The sequence below is a fragment of the Panthera tigris genome, chromosome D2 (assembly GCF_018350195.1).
Source record: "Panthera tigris isolate Pti1 chromosome D2, P.tigris_Pti1_mat1.1, whole genome shotgun sequence".
Classification (NCBI taxonomy): Eukaryota; Metazoa; Chordata; class Mammalia; order Carnivora; family Felidae; genus Panthera; species Panthera tigris.
Genome location: NC_056670.1, coordinates 17,034,933 through 17,057,863, shown reverse-complemented (window position 1 = coordinate 17,057,863; position 22,931 = coordinate 17,034,933). Strand labels below are relative to the sequence as shown.

General features: G+C 50.7%; 1 protein-coding gene across 1 annotated transcript; it reads right to left on the bottom strand.

The window, feature by feature from the left end:
• Positions 1-4: 4 nt before the first annotated feature.
• On the bottom strand, positions 5-21,515 carry FAM89A (family with sequence similarity 89 member A). Its single transcript, XM_042960338.1, has 2 exons — positions 21,193-21,515; positions 5-1,149 (listed from the first exon to the last, which is right to left on the bottom strand). Exons 1-2 carry the CDS (start codon positions 21,475-21,477, stop codon positions 886-888), a joined length of 549 nt encoding a protein of 182 aa, XP_042816272.1. The 5' UTR covers positions 21,478-21,515; the 3' UTR covers positions 5-885.
• Between the last annotated feature and the right edge of the window lie 1,416 nt (positions 21,516-22,931).

Genomic DNA, 22,931 nt, shown 5'->3' with positions numbered 1-22,931 from the left:
CCAGTCAGAGAGTCTAGCATTTTATCCTCATTTTTAACCTACAAAGTGTAAAGTGTTCGTGAAGGATTTTAATAAATATATTAAGGCTTAAGGTGATCGTTGTTTTTGAGTGGAAGAGGCAGGATCGCTAATATTCTAGCTCACGTTCAGAATCTTTCAGAACAAAAACGTTTGCCACCACCTTTCAGTGAATGACACAAAACATGAGCTTGCCCCAGCTTCCCACGTTCACACATCTCCGTATTAGCTCCCTCCCTCCTCCATAGAATAGACAAAGAACGATAGGAATTGTTTCGACAGGTGAAGAGAATGCAGTCGATGGGTAGGACCTGAAATGTTTACTTTTTTGGTAAAAAGCTTCCACTGAGTCACCTGGGCAGCTAGCAGTGCGGCTTACAGAGAAATAAAGCCCAACCCAGGGCCTTAAACGCTCACAAGACAGAAACGAGAAAGGCTGCCGAATGCATAGAGGCAGGGGAGCGGCGAAATGCTAGTTTCCCTGCGTTGCAAATTGGACGCAGTTCCTACAACACAGAGGGTGCAAATCGTCCACCACCCCGTAAGGAAGTAACGAACCAGTAAAAGTTGCCTTGCGCAAAACGCCCCGAAAGGTGTCCCCCGGGGGAAAGGATGGAGGAAGAACCTTCCTCGGCAGGCGCACCTGAGTACCACAGAGCCGAGGATGTGGCTGGGCACCTCTGGATCGCCCAGGCACAAACTCCGGCCACCAGAACACCCTGCCACGTGTGTCGTCCAGATTAAATTGACAGCACCGGCCGCTGGCGCCCGACGACCGCCCACGATGGAGGAGAGGAGCTTTCTTCAGAGGAGAGGCAAATGCTGGTGGTCCGGTAGCAGCAGTGGCCTCTCGGCGGAGAGCCCTTTCTAGATGGATTCGAGAATCCAGTCGCTGCTGGAGAGCGGGGAGACGGGCAGCGGCAGGTCCCGTGGAGGGCCCCGCTCCCTCCCATCGTGGAGGGTGTTCTGCTCCTGGAAATAGTCCTCCTCCTCCTCGAAGAAGCCGTTCTCCAGGCCGTAGGTGCAGTCCGGGCTGGAGGCTGCCTGACACGCTCCCTTATATTCCTGAATGGACTCGTACAGGCTGTAGAGTTGGCAGAGCAAGGACATGTCCAGCTGGCGGAGGCCAACCTTGAGGGGAGCGGGGGGAGAGGGGGAGGGAAAAACAAGAAGTCAGCACTGGAGTTTAATTTTAGTCGAACGCTCAGCCAGCAATCTGCTCGTGCCAGCACATTCTTTCCGTACCGTGGACGACACAGGGCATCACTCGGATGCTTTGGATTTTCCAATTTGGAGAAAACCTTAATTGTGGGATGCCCACACCTCAGACGTTACTCAGTGTGTCAGGGCAGGATCGCACCGTCGGGGCTGCGGGCCCCAGCCTGTGGAATTCACCCTGGCACCCGGGCGTGCCCCGGGAAGGAACAGTGCTACGCATTCTGGTGGCCCCGACTGGTTACCCTTTGGATGCCAAGATACAAGTGTGGCCTTTCCTCATGATCAGACTCAAGAGGGGACCCGCGTGTGCCCTCCCTGATACCAAAATCATTCTCAACTCTCTGGGACAAGAGTCCCCTTGCCAGTGACAGCGGTTCGCCTGTCAGTGTCACACACTGCGCCCTGGAGCACCCACCCTCTGACCGGCTCAGCCTCCGGGCCCCCAAGAGAAGTGTTCCGACTCCCTCTCTTCCGACAAGGTCAGTCTTACCCAAAGATGGTTGTGGGATCACTCCCCAGAGCAGGCGACTGAGTAAGTCTAGTGAGACCTGGGGGCCTCCACGGATTCTCCTGGGAACCACTTTCACCACTGGTGGCTTATCAAGGAACAGTTGAAAGTCACCTATTTGTTCACCTTCAAGTTCCCTTCTTCCCACGGCCTTGTCCCAAGGGAAAGAGCACAAGTCAGCCAGGGAAATGGAGTGTTTCCATCAGTCCCAAAGACCGAAGGGTTAATCCAGTTGGAAATGCAGCCCAGCCCAGTGCATCCGACGCCACTGCATGAGAATCACCTGCGGTGATTGTTAACCGTGCGGCCTCGGGTCCAGCGGGTGTGGGGCCGCTGGTGACAGAGCTGCTGAGCTGTAGACCTCCCTGCGAGTCGTAAGGGGAGACACTCTACATAGATGCTAGGAGACCTGCCTCCTGCTTCTTGGCCCTTTTGCAAGCCATGCATCAGCTCTAAGCCTTGGCTGATGACAAGAGGGAATAATCATTTCTCTTACGGGGCTACCGGGAGGGCTCCAATGAGCTACCCATCCATTTTAATAAACAGTCATCAAATGTCTCCTGTGCAGCAAGGGCTAAAGCACCGAAGAGGCATGGGAATGTGCACACAGAAAACCGAGAAAGACAAGATCTACAGCCTAATTATCCAGCGACGAGACCCGCCATATAAGACGGTCCGACTTTCACACAAGGGAAGCTGGGGTCCAGAAAGCAGCATTCATCTCATGACTAAGACTGGGTGTTAAGTCCCAGATTTTTCTTCACGCCCTTCAACCACGCTAAACTGCCGAGGAAACACTGGCTATCTCCCTGCTCTAGCTGAGTAGACCACAGAAATAGGACCAAGGCACCTTGACTTAGCATATTTTGCCAAGACGTTCAGGGAAGAAAGACTTCAGGAGAGAGGGTCTGAGAGGGCAGAGTTGGCTGGATGGCATCCACTGTCAGAAGTCCACCCTGACTAGGTAAGTCGTGGGTAAGCCAAAAGACGCCCAGGCCACAGGGCCACATCCTAGAGTCGGACACCAACACTCTTGTTCCTGATCAGCTTGTGCACACGTCGTCATGAGGAAAAGCGGGCTCCCGACCTTTGTGTTTGGAAAATTACCCAGACGATCTTGACATCCAGTTCTGGCGCCGAAGCCAGTGTTCTTGACACAAGTATCTGTCTTCCCTGGGCCCCTTGTATTTATTCTCCTGTGAGCACTGACTTTCAGGCCAGCCAGGCAGAAGAGCACGGAACACAGCGCGGGTTCTGGAGCCTGCCTGCTTGGGTTCAAATGCTGGCTCTGCCACTCCCTAGCTGTGAGACCAGGGACATCCTGTTCAACTTCTGGAAAGGGTGACAGCTGCTACTGTTGTTACTATGTTCATGATTCTTTCCACTCTGCCAGCCTGCAGAATGCCATCTTGGAAAGGAACGGCAGGAACAGGATGTACCAGGCAGCCCGTGTGGAGCCATATTCCTCCTGCCCCAACTCAATCCCGCAGACAGAGCAGCAACCACCTGACCATCTTTGGTAGAAGATGGTCACCTGCCAGGGCAGTCACAAGCCAGCTGGAAATTAACCAGCAAACCTGCTTCTTGAGGACCAGGGTGCTCACTGCAGACTCTCGAACAGGAAAGGACCTCAAATGTCTTACTTCAAACCCTCCAAAGGAGGACCTTCCAGGCCAGCTCATTCATTTTCCAACAGCCATAATTCTTCAGCATGCCAAGTCAAAATCTCCCAGCCCTTAGGTTCTAGGTCCCCTGATGCTAGGTGTGACCATTATGCAACGCACACAAATCTCATTTCTCTTAACCACCTTTTAAATACTTGAAGGTAATTTTCGGTCTGCCACCTCTAACCCCTGAAAAAAACGATTTGTTTTCTCCAGCCAGTAGCTTCGGGTCTTTCAACTATTCGCAATGATGCCCTGGTCCGTTAACCAACTAGTCCCTTCCCCAGGGACTTGCTCCTTTTTTCCCAGGGCTCCTCCATAGTGTCCGGGTCTGAATACAGTAACCAAACTGCAAGACTCTGACTTGGCAAGTTCACACATACCTACTGTCCGTGCTAGGATTTAATACAAGGAATGGAAACTCTAATAAAGAAAGCCACACCCTCTTAGAGTCTTAGTAGTATTTGCTTAAAAAGTCATAAACTAGGGGCGCCTGGGTGGCTCAGTCAGTTGGGCATCTGACTTCAGCTCAGGTCACGATCTCATGGTTTGTGGGTTCAAGCCCGTCGGGCTCTGTGCCGACAGCTTGCAGCCTGGAGCCTGCAGCCTGCTTTGGATTCTGTCTCTGTCTTTCTCTCTGCCCCTCCCCCGCTCACACTCTGTCTCTCTCAAAAATAAACCAACATTTTTTTTTAAATTTTTTTTAACGTTTATTTTTTATTTTTGAGACAGAGAGAGACAGAGCATGAATGGGGGAGGGGCAGAGAGAGAGGGAGACACAGAATCGGAAGCAGGCTCCAGGCTCTGAGCCATCAGCCCAGAGCCCAACGCGGGGCTCAAACTCACGGACCGTGAGATCATGACCTGAGCTGAAGTCGGACGCTTAACCGACTGAGCCACCCAGGCGCCCCTAAACCAACGTTTTTAAAAAAGTCATAAACTAATACAACCCTGGATGTTAACTAGCCTGGAATTATAAAAAAAAAAAAAAAAAAAAAAAAAAAAAGTCATAGAGAAGATTCATCTGGAATCCTGAAGCGATTTCTACCGAGTCACTCTAATACCAGTAGGGCTGGGCAATCCCAAAACTGTTTCCCACCCTGGAAATGAATGAGGAAAAACCAGAAGGAGCAGTACCGGACCAGGCCTGGCCTTCATCTTCTGGGCAGGGTGGGCGTGGGCCCAGGGGGGCGCAGGGGAACACGGGGCTCTACAGCCCTAACAACCGCTAACCGGGTTTCTGAGGCTCTAACTTCCTCTGACTCCACACAACTCAAAGACCTGTGGTCCCAGGCTTTTCTCTTCAGGTGCCCTGTCCAAGGTCTTCCAGGCCCCGAGTCAGGATCATGTCCTGGACCTTTCTGGGCGGCAGCAGCTGGAATGACGCACCAAGTTGCCCTGTCATCGGGTGGAACGCTGGCCTAGAAACGGAGGTCGGACCCGCCTAGGAATACAGCTCCGTCCTGCACACACCTATTACCCTGCTGAACAGACGCCAAGTGCCTAGACTAAGTTAACAGGGATTTAAGCACACACACGTGCATGCACATGCCTACACACACCCTGGTTTCTCAGTGCCTTCTGCAGGCACTAGACCAAACTCCTCGGAGTTACCAGCCATCCTCCAAATGAACTCGGCGGGCAGGAGGGAAGTAGCTACATGAGCAAGTCAGTTTCCCCGCTGGGCGCCTCTCCCTCGGCGGTGGCTGATTCAACACTTTAACTTACATTTTCTAGAGGCAAACTGAAAATCCCTAGGCAGTGTTCTATAATCTGGTCTGAATCTGCGCTCTCCTACCTGCACCTCATGCAATGGTTGGCTGGAAGTCCCTTCTTCCCCAGACTGTCCCGGACCTGTCCCCACTGTGTTAAAGCCTCTTTGCTTGCCCGGCCCAACGCCAGCTTCTCCTCCGCTCTTTGGACCTTGGCTGAGGCACCGGTGCTCCCCAGTTCCCCCCACCTTCTCTGCCTGCCTTGTGCTGCCAGTAAGCACATGGGTCTGCTTTCTTCTAATGTAGGACAAGCCCACATGCAGTGACCCAGCTACTGTCTGCATCAGGGAGAGAGACTCAGGACAGCTCCAGAAATCAAACTCACTCTCAACCTTGAAGGTCGGGGGGAAGGGATGGGTGCCTGAGAATATGGAAGGGGAGAGAGGGACCATGCAAGAGAACTCAACTGCAGAGTGGTTTCAGAACATGATTAAATCACCCACGAACAAGAACCTGTCCTTCCAGAAAAAAGGACTGGGGTGGGGGCAAGCCCTCAGCAAGCCCACTAACCCCCCCACCACTGTCCCCATACTACAAGCAGGGGAAGCCTGTCACCTTAGTGATCTGTTCCCACATGTCCCTGAAGGCCAGCTGATCTAATTCATGGCTGGATTCAGAAAATACAGCTCTTCTGTGAAAGCAGATTGCAAAACTTCAGATAATTGAAGAAAACTACAGAATATTCTAAGACCGTGTAATTTGTAGCCCTTATTCTAGACCTTCAAGACAATTAAGAACAATCAGCTAGCTTCCATTGCTTTAAACTGCTAATGCCATTCCTTCCTCTCTCTGTCTGGGCTTCCTGCTTAACTTCCTGGTCATGTTCTTCTCTTTTCCCCTGCACAGAGCTCCCCACCACCCCCCACCCCTGCTGCAACGCACAGGTGGCTCAGCAACCCACATCTCCAACAATGGGGCTCAACAATCCTGAATCACCCTCGAAATGGTCTCAAAGACGCCCAACAGACTGACCACATGAATACAAGTCACATCGGACAGGGTACTGGTTCCCAGCCGGGTTTCGGGGTGCTAAGTTTCTACCTTTGGAAGGTGCCGTGGGTCAGAGTGTTGTTCCCAACTTTCACACAATTCCAGCAGGTACGTGACCATTCGGATACAAGGCTCGGAAGATGAAAGGAACTTTTTAAAAGGAAGCTTTTGATGACTGAAAACAAAGCATCACAAAAAACTTTAGGGTATTTTTTTTTAGAAATAAGTGGTAGTTAAGAAAAATAGTTTTAAGAAACTACAGTGTCCGACTTCAGCTCAGGTCACGATCTCGCGGTCCACGAGTTCGAGCCCCGCGTCGGGCTCTGGGCTGATGGCTCAGAGCCTGGAGCCTGCTTCCGATTCTGTGTCTCCCTCTCTCTCTGCCCCTCCCCCATTCATGCTCTGTCTCTTTCTGTCTCAAAAATAAATAAAATGTTAAAAAAAAAAAAATTAAAAAAAAAAAAAAGAAACTACAAGCTGGGGTGACTCACCAGTACATAAACAAAAGCAACTTCTTCCCAAATCCAGCAATAAGTAGGAAACACAACAGAGACAAAAAGAATCGGTTTTGTTTATGTTTGCTCCATAGCCGCAGCCGGCTCTGTGCGTGGGGCTGGGGAGAAGCAGGTCAACGTGGGGGGATGGGTTAGTTCAGTAAATCATACTGGGACCGGCTCTGAAATGACCCCCCCACTGCCACACCAGACCATTATCTCCCCACCGCATTCCTCAACCTAAGATGGGCAGGGTTTCACAGATGGGCAGGGTTGCACAGATTCCAAGTGAAACTAAAGAATCATGAGCTATAATATAGGCGGGGAGGGGGGTGGTGTGAAATACGGGGACAGATGCAAAAAAAGGTTTGTTGGATGAAAATTCACATCGAAACATAAGGAGGTAAGGACTTGGTTTTGAAAAGTAGGGTAAAGTCATACAATAAAAACTAGGCAGTCATTTCAAAGGGTGACAGCTGGGTACAACAGAGACCCACAACAGTGACCCACGTGTGCTGCTGAGCACAAAAGCTCAGGTTACCAAACAGTACATGGTAGGAATTCACTTTATATGCATAAGCACACATGGGCAAGCTTCTGACCGGAAGAGAAAAGGTCTGTTAGCAGAACTTACCTCTAGAAAGTGGGACTGGGAATTTATAGCCTTCTGCACTGCTTAATTTTTTTCTCAACGAGCACGATGCTCTCAATTTTAAAACCTAGGAATAACGGGCGCCTGGGCAGCTCAGGTAAGCGTCCGGCTTTGGCTCATGCTCTCACGGTTTGTGGGTTCGAGCCCAGCGTCGGGTAGGTGCTGACAACTCAGAGCCCGGAGCCTGCTACGATTCTCTGTCTCCCTTTCTCCCTGTCCCTCCCCCGCTTGCAGGTGCTCTCACACTCTCTCAATTTATAAACGTTAAAAAAAAAAAACTAGTAACAATAAAAAAGCATATCATGTAGGCAACACCACACAGGGCTGCATGCCTGTGAAACCTGCGCGGCGGTCTGACTGGTAACGGCAACAAAAGCCTTAAAATAGCACACAACTTTTAACCAGCTAACTGTTCCCTTCTAGGGATTGACCAGAGAGAAGAAAATCTCGGTGGTGCACAAATACATAATCTCCTCCTTGTTCTGTGTGGTAGGTGCCGATTCTGTTATGATGAGGAAATTGGGGCCCGGAAAGATGAAGGCTCTTGATGGAGGGCATACGGTAGGAGGGCAGGGAGCAGCACCCATGTTTAGGACTCCAAGGTCAGCGCTTTGACCACCAGCCTGTACTGCCCGCACAGCTGACCCGGGCAAAGAGGTGTCGCCGTGTCAGCTGGGATAGCAGCTTGCTAGCTGCTAACATCACAGGTGACTTGTATTTGGCTTTTCTGAACTTTCTGGATTTTCTACTATGAATATGTATTAACTCACAATGAGACCATTTTCAAAGTTACCTTTCAAAAACGGAATGAATGACTAAGCACACACGGATGGCTTGTGAACGAATTTATTTTACAGAAGACCTGGGAAATGCCCCCAAGTCTGATCCAGGTGTCCAGCGGGTATCTGCGAGGCTGGAATGCAATAAAGCAGTGACCTGATGGATCGTAACCTGATTTTTGAAAAAAGGACGCGGTGACCGAAGGACGCTGACCTGCATACTCTTTTGCAAAGGAAAACCGAAGAGAAAGACTTCTTTGGTGTTGATCCAGTAGGAGAAGGGGCTATTAACTTGGCAGCTCAGGTTGGACTGAGATTCCCCTGAAGGACTTTTTTTTTGTTTTATTTTTTATATTTGAGAGACAGAGAGCAAGTAGGGGAGGGGCACAGAGACAGAATAGGAAGCAGGCTCCAGGCTCCGAGCTGCCGGCACACAAGCCCGACGCAGGGCTCGAACCCACGAACTGTGAGATCATGACCTGAGCCAAAGTCGGACGCTGAACCGACTGAGCCACCCAGGCGCCCGGCCCCTGAAGGACTTCTAAACTCGCCGGTGGCCCGTAATTCTGTGCCCACTAAGCAAGCTTCCAGTCCATCATGTGGCCCCTACGTGGCACTGTCCTCTCCTGGGTGGAAAAGCATTTGGGTTACTTGGTCTCCTTCGTCTCCTGTGCGGGCCCTAGGCTCACCGGGCTGAGAACTACACTCTGAAGAGTCAGGGTGATTCAGAGACAGAAAACAGACCAGGCTGCGTGGCTGCACCCCCAGATTAAGCCACACCCACAGTTCCTGCAGCTTTACACTCGCCCATACGCCCTCTCTACCACGTAAGGTGGTTTCAGTGTGTTTACTGCTCACAGCTAAAGGCGTCCACACTGACGGAGCCCATTCTGCAACCTCTTCCAGGCCACACTGGCTTCCCTCGAACCTAAACTAATATTGGTACCAATGAAGTGATGGCTTTGCACATTCTTTTACTTTTTCCCCATTATAAAAATAAAACGTTCTAGTCATATTAAAACGTCAATGGTTCATAATTATGTGAACCATAATTCCCTCCTCCCATGTTCTAAAGCAGCTGTCTCCAAATGTTTTGGTCTTGGGACCTCTAACTATTGAGGGCCCCTAAGAGCTGTCATTTATGTGTATTATACCTGTCAACATTTACCTTATTAGGAATTGAGACTGAGTTTTCATATTGATCCATTTAAACATAAATAATATACCCATTACATGTGAACATAACTTTTTTTTAATGTTTATTTATTTTTGACAGAGAGAGAGAGAGAGAGAGACAGAGCATGAGTGGGGGAGGGACAGAGTGGGAGACACAGAATCCGAAGCAGGCTCCAGGCTTCGAGCTGTCAGCACAGAGCCAGATGCGGGGCTCGAACCCACGGACCGCGAGGGCATGACCTGAGCCAAAGTCGGACGCTCAACCGACTGAGCCCCCCAGGCGCCCCAACATAACGTTTTTATGAACGCCACCACTTTGTACATCTTTTTAATGCCTGGCTTATCTCTTGCATTTGATCCTTTGTGACACGTTGCTTTGGTTGAAGTAAATGAAGAAACTCTGGCCTCACACAGATATGTAATAGCCTTTTAGAAAACAGTGGGTTTTCTTCTTGGACACTACCCTTCAGTTGGCTGCAGTGTGGAATTTGAAACTATGCCAATGGACTTTTTATACTGTTACATTAAAATCCATCAGGGGCGCCTGGGTGGCTCAGTCGGTTAAGCATCCGACTTTGGCTCAGGTCATGATCTCACGGGGTTTGTGGGTTCGAGCCCCGCGTTGGGCTCTGTGCTGACCGCTCAGAGCCTGGAGCCTTCTTCGGAATCTGTGTCTCCCTCTCTCTCTGCCCCACCCCTGCTCATGCTGTCTCTCTCTGTCTCAAAAATAAATAAACATTAAAAAAATCTTTTAAAATCTATCAGTCGTGCACTTTGAATGGATCTTTTAACCAGGTGTGATTTTGTAACAGCAAGCATTAGTGCTATGAAAACTGTGAAATATTGACTCACTGAATTATGCAGACCTTCCAAATGTTGATACATTTCCCTCGGTAATTTTTTTTTTTTTTTTTTTTTTTTTAAGTAGGCTCCACACCCAGCCCGGGCCTTAAACTCATGACCCTGAGACCAAGACCTCTGCTGGGATGGAGTCAATACTTAACCGACTAAGCCACCCAAGTGCCCCCTCCTTAGGTAATATTTTAAAACAACTCATTTATCAATATGACAACCACATAACTATGGACACTGAAAAGGATCTAGGGACCCCTAAATGTCCCCCAGCCCACACTTTAAGAGCAGTTTTAGGGGGCGCCTGGGTGGCTCATTCAGTTAAGCATCTGACTTCAGCTCAGGTCATGATCTCACAGTTCGTGAGTTCAAGCCCCGCATCGGGCTCTGTGCTGATGGCTCAGAGCTTGGAGCCTGCTTCCGATTCTATGTCTCCCTCTCTCTCCCTGCTCCTCCTCTGCTCGTGCTCTATCTCTATGTCTCTCAAAAACAAATAAAATGTTAAAAAATTAAAAAAAAAAAAGAACTGTTTTAAAGATACCCACTTTTAGCAGTTTAGTATGTATCCCTCGAGACACCATGTTTATGCAAGCTGTTTAGCTAGATACCACATATACACACGTCTGTGCAACTTACTTTTTTATACTGTGAACATCTAGGTTCATATAGTTATCACACGCTTTTCAGTGAGTTTCGATCACTATTCTATATCACTGCAAGACACATCTGAGTACAAGTATCATTACCCACTGTGTGACTATTACTGTAAGAAAAATTTATAAAAATAAAATTGCAGAAGGGGTTGAGAAAGGAAAAGGATGCTTTCCTTCCAATCCCTCCCCAGTCCTGGGCCTGCAAACAGGAGACCATTCCTCAAGGGTTTGTATCCAAAGCCTAAAAAAAGGCCATTGCCCAAGATAATGAGTGAAACATGGACACAACTGATGTTGAAATCAGGTGGGACTGGAGGAAAAAACATGACCCAAGGGCCCCTGACAACACGCTGGAACTCAACATGCATCTGAAGGTTGGTTTGTGTTGTCATTTTCTTGAATGATATCCAATTAACTGGAACTCCCCCTCTGCAAGAGTAGATGCAGTTCGGGGAGCAAATCTGAAGCTAAAATCAAAACCAAGTTCTTGGACAATATATAGAAAGCCTCATGTCAGTTGCCAGAGTTTTTCAGACAACTGACATAAAAAGCAAAAGAGATTCGGTTTTTATGGTGTTTATATCCCCAAATCCTCACCATTACTATGATCATTTTTTTTCAATCTCTGCTATTTTTTTTTTTTTTTTTGAGACAGCGAGAGAGCACAAGCAGGTTAGAGGGGCAGAGGGAGACAGAGAATCTTAAGCAGGCTCCACTCCCAGCACATAACCTAACATGGTAACATGGGGCTCGATCCCATGACCTTGGGATCATGACCTGAAACGAAATCAAGAGTTGGACGCTCAACCAACCGAGCCACCCAGGTGTCCCTCTGCTGGTCTTTTAGATAAAACATGACACCTTATTGTTTTACTTTGCCTATCTGTGGTTATGAGAGTTGTTAAACACCTTACCATTTCTCTTTAACTGCAATGACCTTGGCTATTTTATCTCTAATTCTAAGTGCAGTCAACAACCTAAGAACATACCAAACATCCTCTTTCAAATGTATTTCGGTAATCCTCAGTCCAGCCTCTCTAGGCTGCGACAGGCCTGGGGTATTTCGGTAATCCTCAGTCCAGCCTCTCTAGGCTGCGACAGGCCTGGGGTCCCCCAGAGGCTGCCTCTCCCCTGGAGAGCACTGGTCAGAGGACAGAGGCTCTCCCTCCCCACCCCTCCTTCTCCGGTCAAGGGCAGTGCTTCCTGCCAGAATCCTTGCAGACGAGATTGTATAAAATCAGGCCAGTGCATGGCTCTTAGAGCCAATCAGAGAAGTGAGCTGAAAGCACTCAAAAACAGAAAAGGCCACATGCCTGAATGAATTTCAGTAGAACCATAAGGAGGCCTAAGGGTTTTTCTGTCTCCAAAGCTCCTGGAGGAGGATGTACATCTCTGGGTTAAGGGTCTATGAGGGAACGAGCAATAGGAAAGAAAAGAACAACCTCTATGAGCCCTGCCTACTAATCACCTGGAAACATCTGGAGCCCGTGGGCAATGAATGAGATGAATAGAAGGTCGGGGCTCTGGAGAAAGACACTGGGTAATTGGGGGGCAAATATCTGACGCAGCCAGTCTCACGGCTGGTTTCCTGTTCGTGCAGTCTGTGGTCCGTCCGCCTGTAGGGTTTCATACACAGGATCGTGAAAAATGTAGCTTTTCAAGCCGAGGTCTGAAGTCTCCATGGAGTTCAGGTGGGCATTCCAGGAGCAAGGTCGCAAAGCCTCCAAATGCTGCTTGGTGGGCGGGAAGTGCATGCACAAGGGCCAATGTCCTCTCTTTGAGCCCTCCCTGAACTCCCTCCCTGAACCTCCTTGGCCGTGCAGCCTCCAAGATCTACAGACACGCTGGCCCAGAGCAACACAGAAATGCTCCAGCACTTACTGGCTCGAGGCCCTCTGCATGTGACCAGGTGCCCAAAGTGCCAACAACCGGGGCACTTTCGCATTCCCAGAATGCCCTTAACCGGAAGTGGGGGAAAAGCAGAAGGGCTGTGCTTCCGGCAAGATATCCATTTCTGATCTCTACAGGTTGGGGGGGGAGGGGGGGAGGGGGGCGGGGCGGGTAATACATAAAAGTTAAAGTGGTATGAAAAAAATATCTTTCAATCTCTATACTGTCACATCTTGGGACCAGAAGTGTAACCTCACTTAGAGATAACCTCAAAAGCGAATGAAACCAGACCAGTGAGCCCACAGCCCGCCCCTGCTGCACCTGCCCCCACCCCACAAACTATGATACATATACACCTTTCTAGTTGTGCTTTTATTTGGTGGATCCTGGGGTGGGGACAAGTACTATACAGAGTAATTACAGCCTAAACAGCCTAATTTAAAAAAAAATTTTTTTTTTAATGTTTATTCATTTTTTGAGAGAGAGAGCATGTGCGTGGTGGGGTTGGGGCGGGGAGAGGCAGAGAGCGAGAGGCAGACACAGAATCGGAAGCAGGCTCCAGGCTCCGCGAGCTGTCAGCACAGAGCCCGACGCGGGGCTCGAACTCCCAACTGCGAGATCATGACCTGAGCTGAAGTCCAACATTTAGCCGACTGAGCCGCCCAGGCGCCCCTAGACAGCTTAATTTTTGATGAACACGGTCCAAGAACAACAACCTTGTGCTGCTCTTCCTTTTCTTTGTAGAATTTACAGACACCACGTGGTGTCCTCAGGGACACCAAGCACATGGCAATAGGTAGGTCCTGTACTTGTGCCTACACTATTTTTTTTTTTTAACGTTTTTATTTATTTTTGAGACAGAGAGAGACACAGCATGAACGGGGGAGGGTCAGAGAGAGAGGGAGACACAGAATCGGAAGCAGGCTCCAAGCTCTGAGCCATCAGCCCAGAGCCCGATGCGGGGCTCGAACTCGCGGACCGCGAGATCGTGACCTGAGCTGAAGTCGGACGCTTAACCGACTGAGCCACCCAGGCGCCCCACCTACACTATTTTATGACAGAGTAAACTTCTGCAGGCACCATCAAGACCCACATAGGCAGGAGGGGGAAAGAATTATATTGTTATAGCCAAAAGGAGCCTATATGGCATTTAATTCTCATTTTCCCCATAAGGGACCTCTAGCTGAAAATAGCAAAGTGCTTGCTTCAATTATACCACATAATCTAACAACAGAATTGGGGCTCTTGATGCCTGGTTCAGGAGCTTCCCAAATCTTTCTTTTAATATATTTTTTTAAGTTTATTTATTTTGAGAGAGTGAGAGAGCACGGGAGCAGGGGAGGGGCAGAGAGAGAGAGAGGCGGAGAGAAAGAGAGAGAATCCCAAGCAGGCTCCACGCTGTCAGCATGGAGCCTGACTCAGGGCTCGATCCCACCAACCGTGAGATCATGACCTGAGCCGAAATCACGGGTAGGATGTAACTGACTGCACCACCCAGGTGCCCCAGGAGCTACCCAATTCTTAAACAGCTTGTTCAAAATGCAGATTCTGTCTTCTCCTAGTCTGATACTGCTGGTATAGGAAGAGGCCCGGGAATTAGCATTTTAGCAAGCAGCCCGGAGGATTCTGGGGCTGGTGATCCATTTTTCGGGGAACACAATACACAAAGACGGTATTAAAGGCCACCAGACATTCCGCTCTCCTATGATCAACATCAATCAAGAATGCTGTACCGGAGGCTAATGCTGTTATTCCAGATGGCATTTCACAGGCCTGACTTTGGGACTGGACCTTTACCATAAACCCTTTTAAAGACTAAAATCCCCTAACACACCGGCTTCACGTGCAGGATAAGAGCTGAAATCCACGGGAATGCGGGCTATTCAAGCTAACACACATCTCCTGGAATACAGTTCACTGAACAAACTCATTGGACATGCACTTGTTCTCTCAACTAAAACGCAGGGAAGAGAAGCATTGCTGGTCTCAGAAATCTAGCTTTATTGAATCAGATTAAATTCTTCGCCTAAACCACCGCAGCCCAGGCACTCAAAGGTTCTGTGTGGATGACTTCCCACTCACGCCCGGGTTGGTGACCAAAATAGCTATTTGACAGCTTTAAGGGGGGGGGGGGGGAACATGAAAAAAAAAAAGAGGTTCCAAATCAATGCTGCTAGAACCTGCCCCTGATGGTGTAAGAGGTGGACCCCAAGAATCCCTACGATGGCAGCCCCTCAAAGATGTCCTGCCCCCCATATCTGAGAATCTGCTGTCCACGCTTTCGTGTGACTCTCTGGGGTGTTCAAACTTGATGAGCTAATGTCACGGAGCCGCTGAATGGGTGGTCCGTGTACAAACATCAAGGAAAGTGTGTGTCGGGGGTCCCGGCTGACACTGAGAGTCAAGGGTGTCCTGCAGCCACACGCAAGGATTTGAAAAGCCAACCCAGATCCAGTGAGCAAATATGGCTTTATCCGCTTAGCAGGTAAGAGTCTATTAAACTGGGGGGGGCCCTTCAGGGCAAAGTATTTTTACGTAGAAAGAGGTCTGGGATACATAGTTTGTCCAGCAGCCCCCTGCTCTATTTCTGCTAACTGGCCTTTCTTTGCGGGGGGATCTCCAGCACCCCCACCCCACCCCTACCCCATCCACATGGTCACACTATCTTAGTAAAATGCGATCCTGTCCTCAGTCACTACTAGCTGGCCCACGCTGGCCAGACCACCCAAGCTGGGCCCGCTGGCGTCCTTCCACACAGTATTTACCAACTGGAACTAAGAAGCATGGCCGAAACTGAGTGTGGACCCTGTTAACAGCCACGGTCCAAAACGTGGGAAAAAAATAAAATGATGCGGGGGGGAGGGGGGAGGGGAGGAGAATACGGTGGGCTTCCCGGATGCCCCATCGGCCCTGGTTCCAGTCTGTCTCTGTATATATCCAGCCCTTCGAGAGTTTTCTTCAGCAAGAGCTGGTTCAGACCGAGTTACTATCACTCACACGGAGAGCCCAGGCATGAAAACTGAGAGGTGATCCACGCTACAGCACTCCTATCGGCGTAAAGATGACCACATCTCCCAGATGGTATAACGCTCCTGAAATGGCTAGAGAGTTTCCTTGGATCTCCATAGCATTTTACACCTAACACGCACCCAACGAACATCTGTTGAATGTGATTCTAAAAGATCCTCTGATGTTTCAAAAAAACAAAAACAAAAAACCAACAAACTCAGCTTCTGGTCTTAAAGGACTTTTTTCCGGTCTATAGAGCAGGTAAGCTATAGAGCGCAGTATTATCTGTGTGACCCTCCCCGCATCCCAAATGGCCCCACTCCCCCCACCCGCCCCGGGGCAGGGCGGGGACCACAGCAGCAGGACAAAGCTTCACCGAGCAGGGTTCCTAGAACAGGAAGTGCTAACTCAGGGGGGTACAGCGGGCACCATGCGGGGCAGGGAACCACCAAGTCCACACAGCTCCCCTGCCCTCAGAGCCCAGACTGCCCTGGACCCATCCCCCCCACCCCTCACTGTCTTATCACCAGGTCCAAGCCTCTTTTCCAGCCTCCAGCTCCTCATTTTTAAATGTGTAACATACTCCTCCACTGATGTAATGACAAACCACCTTTCCCTCTAAAGGAGCCACCCCTCCTGACTCCCCCGTTGCTGCAATGAACCCCAGCTTCCCAATGATGGATTAGCAAGGTTACTGCTCTCCTGCACAATGGCAGACTCTGCAGTTACTGAAGACATTGTAACATGTGTTGACTAGGAAAACCTTTGCAAGATGTGCTCCTGAAAATGCAGCTAAGAATGTATAATGCGATCCGTGTGTATTTGTGTCGGTGGGAGTGCCTGTGCATGCGAGCAGTACAATGCAAGGGTTAAAACAAAGCTTTGGGACACATCTGGTTGAATCTGTGATCTTAGGGGAATTAAATTCTGAGTGATTTTTTAAAATATATGGAAATAGGGTGGACCTTAGAGAGGATTATGCGAAGTGAAGTAAGTCAGACACAGAACGACAAATACCATATGATTGCACTTACATGTGGAATCTAAAAGGCAAAACATGCACAAACTAACGAAAAGCAGAAACAGACCCAAGAATACAGAGAACAGACCAATGGTTGCCAGAGGAGACAGAGTGGGGGGGATGGGCAAAATGGGTGAAGGTCCAGGAGGTACAGGTTTCCAGTTCTGGAATGAGTTGAGTCACAGGGATGAAAGGCACAGCATAGAGAATATAGTCAGTGGCATCGTAATAGCGCTGTGTCGTGACAGATAGTAGCCACGCTTGTAGTGAGCATCCCAGAACACAGAGACTTGAGTCACTGTGTGGTACACCTGAAACTAATGTTAACGTTGTGTGTCAAGCATACAGGAAGGGAGGGAGGGAGGGAGGAAGGAAAGAGGGAGGGAGGAAGGAAGGAAAGAGGGAGGGAGGAAGGAAGGAAGGAAGGAAGGAAGGAAGGAAGGAAGGAAGAAGGAAAGAGGAAGGAAGGAAGGAAGGAAGGAAGGAAGGAAGGAAGGAAGAGGAAGAAAGGAAGGAAGGAAGGAGGAAGGAAGTTAGGAAGGAAGGAGGAAGGAAAGAAGGAAGGAAGGAGGGAGGGAAGAAGGAGGAAGGAAGTTAGGAAGGAAGGAGGAAGGAAAGAAGGAAGGAAGGAGGGAGGGAGGGAGGGAGGAAGGAAGGAAGGAAGGAAGAAGGAAAGAAGGAAGGAAGGAGGGAGGGAAGAAGGAAGGAAAGAGGGAGGAAGGAAGGAAGGAGGGAGGGAAGAAGGAAAGAGGGAGGAAGGAAGGAAGGAAAGAAGGAAGGAGGAGGGAGGGAGGGAGGGAGGGAGGGAGGAAGGAAAGAAGGAAGGAAGGAAGGAAGGAAGGAAGGAAGGAAGGAAGGAAGAAATTAGGAAGGAAGGAGGAAGGAAGGAGGAAGGAAAGAAGGAAGGAAGGAGGGAGGAAGGAAAGGAAGGAAGAGGAAGGAAGGAGGAAGGAAGTTAGGAAGGAAGGAGGAAGGAAAGAAGGAATGAAGGAGGGAGGGAGGGAGGAAGGAAGGAAAGAAGGAAAGAAGGAAGGAAGGAAGGAGGAAGGAAAGAAGGAAGGAGGGAGGGAGGGAGGGAGGGAGGGAGGGAGGGAGGGAGAGAGGAAGGAAGGAAGGAAAGAAGGAAGGAAGGAAGGAAGGAAGGAAGGAAGGAGGAAGGAAAGAAGGAAGGAGGGAGGGAGGGAGGGAGGGAGGGAGGGAGGGAGAGAGGAAGGAAGGAAGGAAAGAAGGAAGGAAGGAAGGAAGGAAGGAAGGAAGGAGGAAGGAAAGAAGGAAGGAGGGAGGGAGGGAGGGAGGGAGGGAGAGAGAAAGGAAGGAAGGAAGGAAGGAAGGAAGGAGGAAAGAAGGAAGGAAGGAGGGAGGAAGGAAGGAAGGAAAGAGGGAGGAAGGAAGGAAAGAAGGGAGGAAGGAGGGAGGGAGGAAGGGAGGAAGGAAGGAAGGAAGAAGGAAAGAAGGAAGGAGGGAGGGAGGGAGGAAGGAAGGAAGGAAGGAGGGAGGGAGGGAGAGAGGAAGGAAGGAAGGAAGGAAAGAAGGAAGGAAGGAGGGAGGGAGGGAGGAAGGAAGGAAGGAAGGAAGAAGGAAAGAAGGAAGGAAGGAGGGAGGAAGGAAGGGAGGAGGGAGGGAGGAGGGAGGGAGGGAGGAAGGAAGGAGGAAGGAAAAATAAAGAGAAGAAAAGAAAGGGAGAGAGAAAAAAGAGGGAGGTAAGAAGGAAGGAAGAAAGAATTTGGGTATCCATCTCATGGAGAAGTTCTGATGTACAGAAAGCATTTACATTGTGCCTACACAGGAAATATCCCAAACTATTAACAGTGATTATCTCCGGGTGCTAGGTCTATGAGGAACTTTTCATTGTTTTGCTTAGCTGCACTTTCCATAAAAAAGCTTAACGTCTCCTCCCAGACTCTAATAGTTAACTGGCAACTCCTGCATTTTCTGCTTCAGAGAAGTGTCTCCCATTTGCTTCTTGTTTCCCGGTCACTGGCCTCCACCCCGCTGGAGGCTCTCACCTTCTCCAAGCACACCTCTAGCACCCCCCACTTCCTGCTTCCTCTGCACCCTGCTATCAATTCCTCAAAGTCCGATTCTGTGCCAGTCTTCCACTTCAACCCTTCCCACGCTACTTGAGGCTCTCTGGAACCCACCTTCCCAGTGCCCGCTCCCTCTTTAAGGTACAATCTGCGCTATTCCCTTGTTGATTATCAGAGAGGCCTTGTGACACCACCACTGCTGGCTTGCACAGGACTTTCAAAAAAAAAAAAAAAAAAAAGGATTAATCACAGGAATCTGTGACTGCACAGGACTTTTTCAAAAAGGGATTAATCACATTCTGCCAGGACTTCTAGTACACCCCTCGACACAGATTTGACCTCGGGGCCTTCCAATGAAATAGATCAACACAAATTATTCCAGATAATTCAGGAATGAACTCCGTTTAAGTTACTACTTGGACCCCACTGCCCCAGGCTAGTAAATCTCTTAAAGCCCAAACACCCAGAGGGGCGCCTGGGTGGCTCAGCCGGTTAAGCTTCGGCCTTCAGCTCAGGTCATGATCTCACAGCTCGTGGGTTCGAGCCCCGCGTTGGGCTCTGTGCTGACAGCTGGGAGCCTGAAGCCTGCTTCGGATTCTGTGTCTCCCTTTCACTCTGCCCCTTCCCCTGCTCACACTGTCTCTCTCTCTCTCTCAAAAATAAATAAACATTAACAAAAAAAACAAAAACAAAAAAAGCCCAAACACCTGGAGTACTTTTAAAGACCTTGGGGCATTCTGTGAAAGAACTTGTCAAGGCCTGTAGCCATATCTTATCTTTATCTCAGCTAAATATCAGACGGACCAAAGATAGTAGTTTATTTTTCCTTGTATTTCAAATACTTAGAGTTCTGGTCCAAGGCATAATTATAAGGTTGTGGCTGTTCTCCATCTGAACCAGGAGGGACCTGGAAAAATACTTCTGGGAATAGCACATCGACTCCCAAGCCACTAGAGTGTGTTTATGAACCAGAGCTTCAGAAAAGGAGTGGCCCTGAGGTTTTCCTGTCTGTTCCAGTGTCGAACTTAACCCGGGATGAGTACTCCCATTTCACCCCCGTATTTGTGCCACATCTAAATCCCAACTGTAAACATCCTAGATGTGGATTTATCTACTTAAAATGCAGCTCACTAGCTGTGCAATGCTGGTGTCAATTAATGTTTATTAATAAATCAAAAATGGTTGTCTTGGAATTTGAGTCATTCTGTAAGAAGCTTAGAAAATCTATTCAGAGAGAACTGGAAATCACAATTTCAGTGCCAGCCACAGAGTGGGAAGACAATATCTAATTGATTAAAAAACAAGACTGCTTTTCCAGATTTAATTAAGTCTCACTTTTCAGAATGGATATGCTCCTGAAAAAAAAAAGAAAGAAAGACATAAGTTGTTTCTAAACAGTATCTTAACGTACCAGATGCATCTACAAAGGATTTCTGTGATAAGTTTTTTGGCAAATTGAGTCTTAGGAAAAAAAGCAGCTTTCGTGTATTAGATTTCCTTAATAAAGTTTCTACCTGTACTTAAAAGAGGATAAGAACCTGCACTAAGTGAAAGGAAGGGGCCGATTCCAAGATGAAAGCCCGGTGGCCAGGGGTAGGTGGTCAGGGCCCAGCGGGAAGTTAGAAAGGAGGGAAGTTTGTTCTCCGCTGGCCTAGCCTAAGCCTGTTGAAGAAAGCTGGAGAAAGGCTCGAGGTCACCTAAATCCCAGCCCTTGCCCTGTTTTGGCGTCACCTGAAATCCTGTGTCCCGGTCCACATCACCAAATGTACTTCCAAAGGACTGAAAAAAGCTAAGCCCCATTGTCTGGCGCCCAGACACGACCCGAAGAACCCACACGGGCTTCACCCAGACGGGGAAGCGGGTTGGGGGATTCGGTTCCACCACGCTGAGAGGGGATGGGCCGAGCGCTCGCCTTCACAGCCATCTGAGGCTGGAGCCATCCCGAAGTAATCGGATTCTGCACGCGCCGCCTGGGGCGCGGGGGAGGGGGGCGAGGGCTGTTCCAATCTGCTGTCTACACTCGTGCGGAAAAAAACTGTCCTCTCCCAGGCAGCAAAACAGTCGCACACAGCCCTTCACCCCGCAGCCGAAGTGAAAGCCCTTCCCTGACCCCGGAGGTCTGTTTCACTCGGGAGAGGAGTGACCGCGGCGCGCCGCGTCCGCCCAGAGGCCACGAGCGAACCCCACAACGCGCCTCCCGTTTCCGAGCCAGCTGGGGCCGGACCTGGGGCGCCCGGGCTCCGAAAACTGCCTTTTGGGTGGGGACCCTCCCCGGGTGAGGGTTGCACCGTGGGCAGAGAGGACAGGATCCCTCACTCGGCGCCGGCTCCAGGAGCAAAAGAGCCAGAAAAGGGCGGGTGGGCGCGCGGACTTCCGGAGCAGAGCGCGGGTCCCGGCGAACTTTCCCGGGACAGCGAGCCCGGACGGGGAACCCCCCCCCCTCGCCCCGACCCGCGGAGCCCCCCTTACCATCTCCTTGCGGAGCAGGGCCAACGCGGCGTCCAGGTTGGGAGGCTTGGCGGGCAGCCCCGCGGCCCGGGCCCCGCCGCCGCCCGCGCCCCCGCGGCTCAGCTCGTCCTGGATGCGCGACTTCTGCGCGTACAGACGCTCCAGGTGTCGCCAGCCCCCCGACGCGCCGCCGCCCGACGCCGAGTGCAGCAACCCGCTCAGGCTCTTGGGCAGCGGGGGCAGTCCGTCCACCCGCAGCCCCCGGACCGCGTCCGCCGCCCCCGGAGCGGCTCCGGCCCCGCTCATCGCGCCGGACCCGGCCACGCGCCTGTCCCGCCGCCGCCGCCGCCACCCGGGCCCCAAGCCTCCTCGGGTCCGCCCCCTTCCCGGTGGCGCCCCACCCACTTCCCCTCCCCGCCTCCCGGCCTCCGCCTCCGCCCCCGCCCCGCCTCCCCGCCTCACGCCCGGACCCCCCTGGCGGCCCCCGCCCCGGCCCGGCTCACCCCCCCCAGCCCCGCCCATTTGCCCCCAGGCCCCCTACGCCTGTGTCCGCCCCCGCATCCCTGCTCACTTCCAACTTTGCCCCCTTACTTTTCGCCCCGCCCCCACTCCCGAGCACCGCCCCGCGCCCCGCCTCACCTCAGGCCCCTCCCTGGACTCCCCCCTCACCTGCCCACAGTCCTGGGGGACGGCTCCATTGGCGAGGTGGCCTTCCCACCGGCCGCCAAAGCTGCTTGTAATTACCGAGGGAGCCCCCACGTCCGATGCAACCCGACGGACGGCTCGTGAGGGGGTGGGGGACAAAGGCTCCCGCTCAGAGAGAAGGTCAGGCAGTGCTGGAGGACCCCCCCCGCCCGCGGTCTTCGTCCCCAGAGGCCAGGGCCCTACAGGCAGAGTCCCGGCCAAATGAGGTGGGGGAGGCGGGGCTCTGGCCACAGGACCCCTGCCCCTCCCCCAGGCCTGAATCGGGACCTCCTTTTAAGTCCAGCTCGCTGCCTGGAGGGTTGGGACACCCAGACCGGAGCGAGTCGCTTGTTCCCTCCAGGGCACGCTGGCCTCAGTCAGTGACAATGTCCAGCCCTACGGACAGCAGCCAAGAAGAGCTCTAGGTCCACTTTTGGAACTTCAAACCGCAAACAAACACGCCTTTCAGCCTGGCCGTGAGCACAAGAGTAATTCTCGATGGAAATGTTGACAAAAGTAGGGAAAACTTAAATCTCAGAAACTATCCGTCAGCTCTGAGGCGAAAAGAAACACGACTCACACCTCTGGGAGAGAAAAGGGAGAGAGAAACAAGCTGTATCCTTTCTAGGCAGAATAAAAATGACAGTTACAACCAGATTAGAGATAGAAAGGTAAGGAAGTAAGGACCGATTAGCAGACAACAGTCCCTCCACGGACTAAAAGCCAATGCAGTGCATATAGAGCGGATAAATTTAATGCCCGCTGAGTATTGATTTTAATTATCAAAGAGATTTAATTGTTCTAAATACCCAATAGGATCATAATTATAAAGTGTTCTGAGTGCTTCAGACACCCAACGTAAAAGAGGCCTGCATTTTGGGGGGTCTTTTCCCCTTTAACCTACCACCCTGTAGAGTCCGCCCCATGATCAGTGTGTTTAACATTGGCGGGTGTTCTCTGCTGGACCCTTGCCACAGGTTGATATTGACCCTAAGAAGCCTCAGGGCAGGCAGTGTGATTTGAGAGCATCAGGAAGGCTTCCCACCCCACCCACTGCCCAGAATTTTCCATCTCCT

Coding starts and splice junctions, on each gene's coding strand:
- FAM89A (XM_042960338.1), bottom strand. CDS start 21,477: ATGAGCGGGGCCGGAGCCGCTCCGGGGGCGGCGGACGCGGTCCGGGGG. Junction 1,150..21,192: donor CCCTGCTCCGCAAGGAGATG/GTAAGGGGGGCT, acceptor GCTCCCCTCAAG/GTTGGCCTCCGCCAGCTGGA.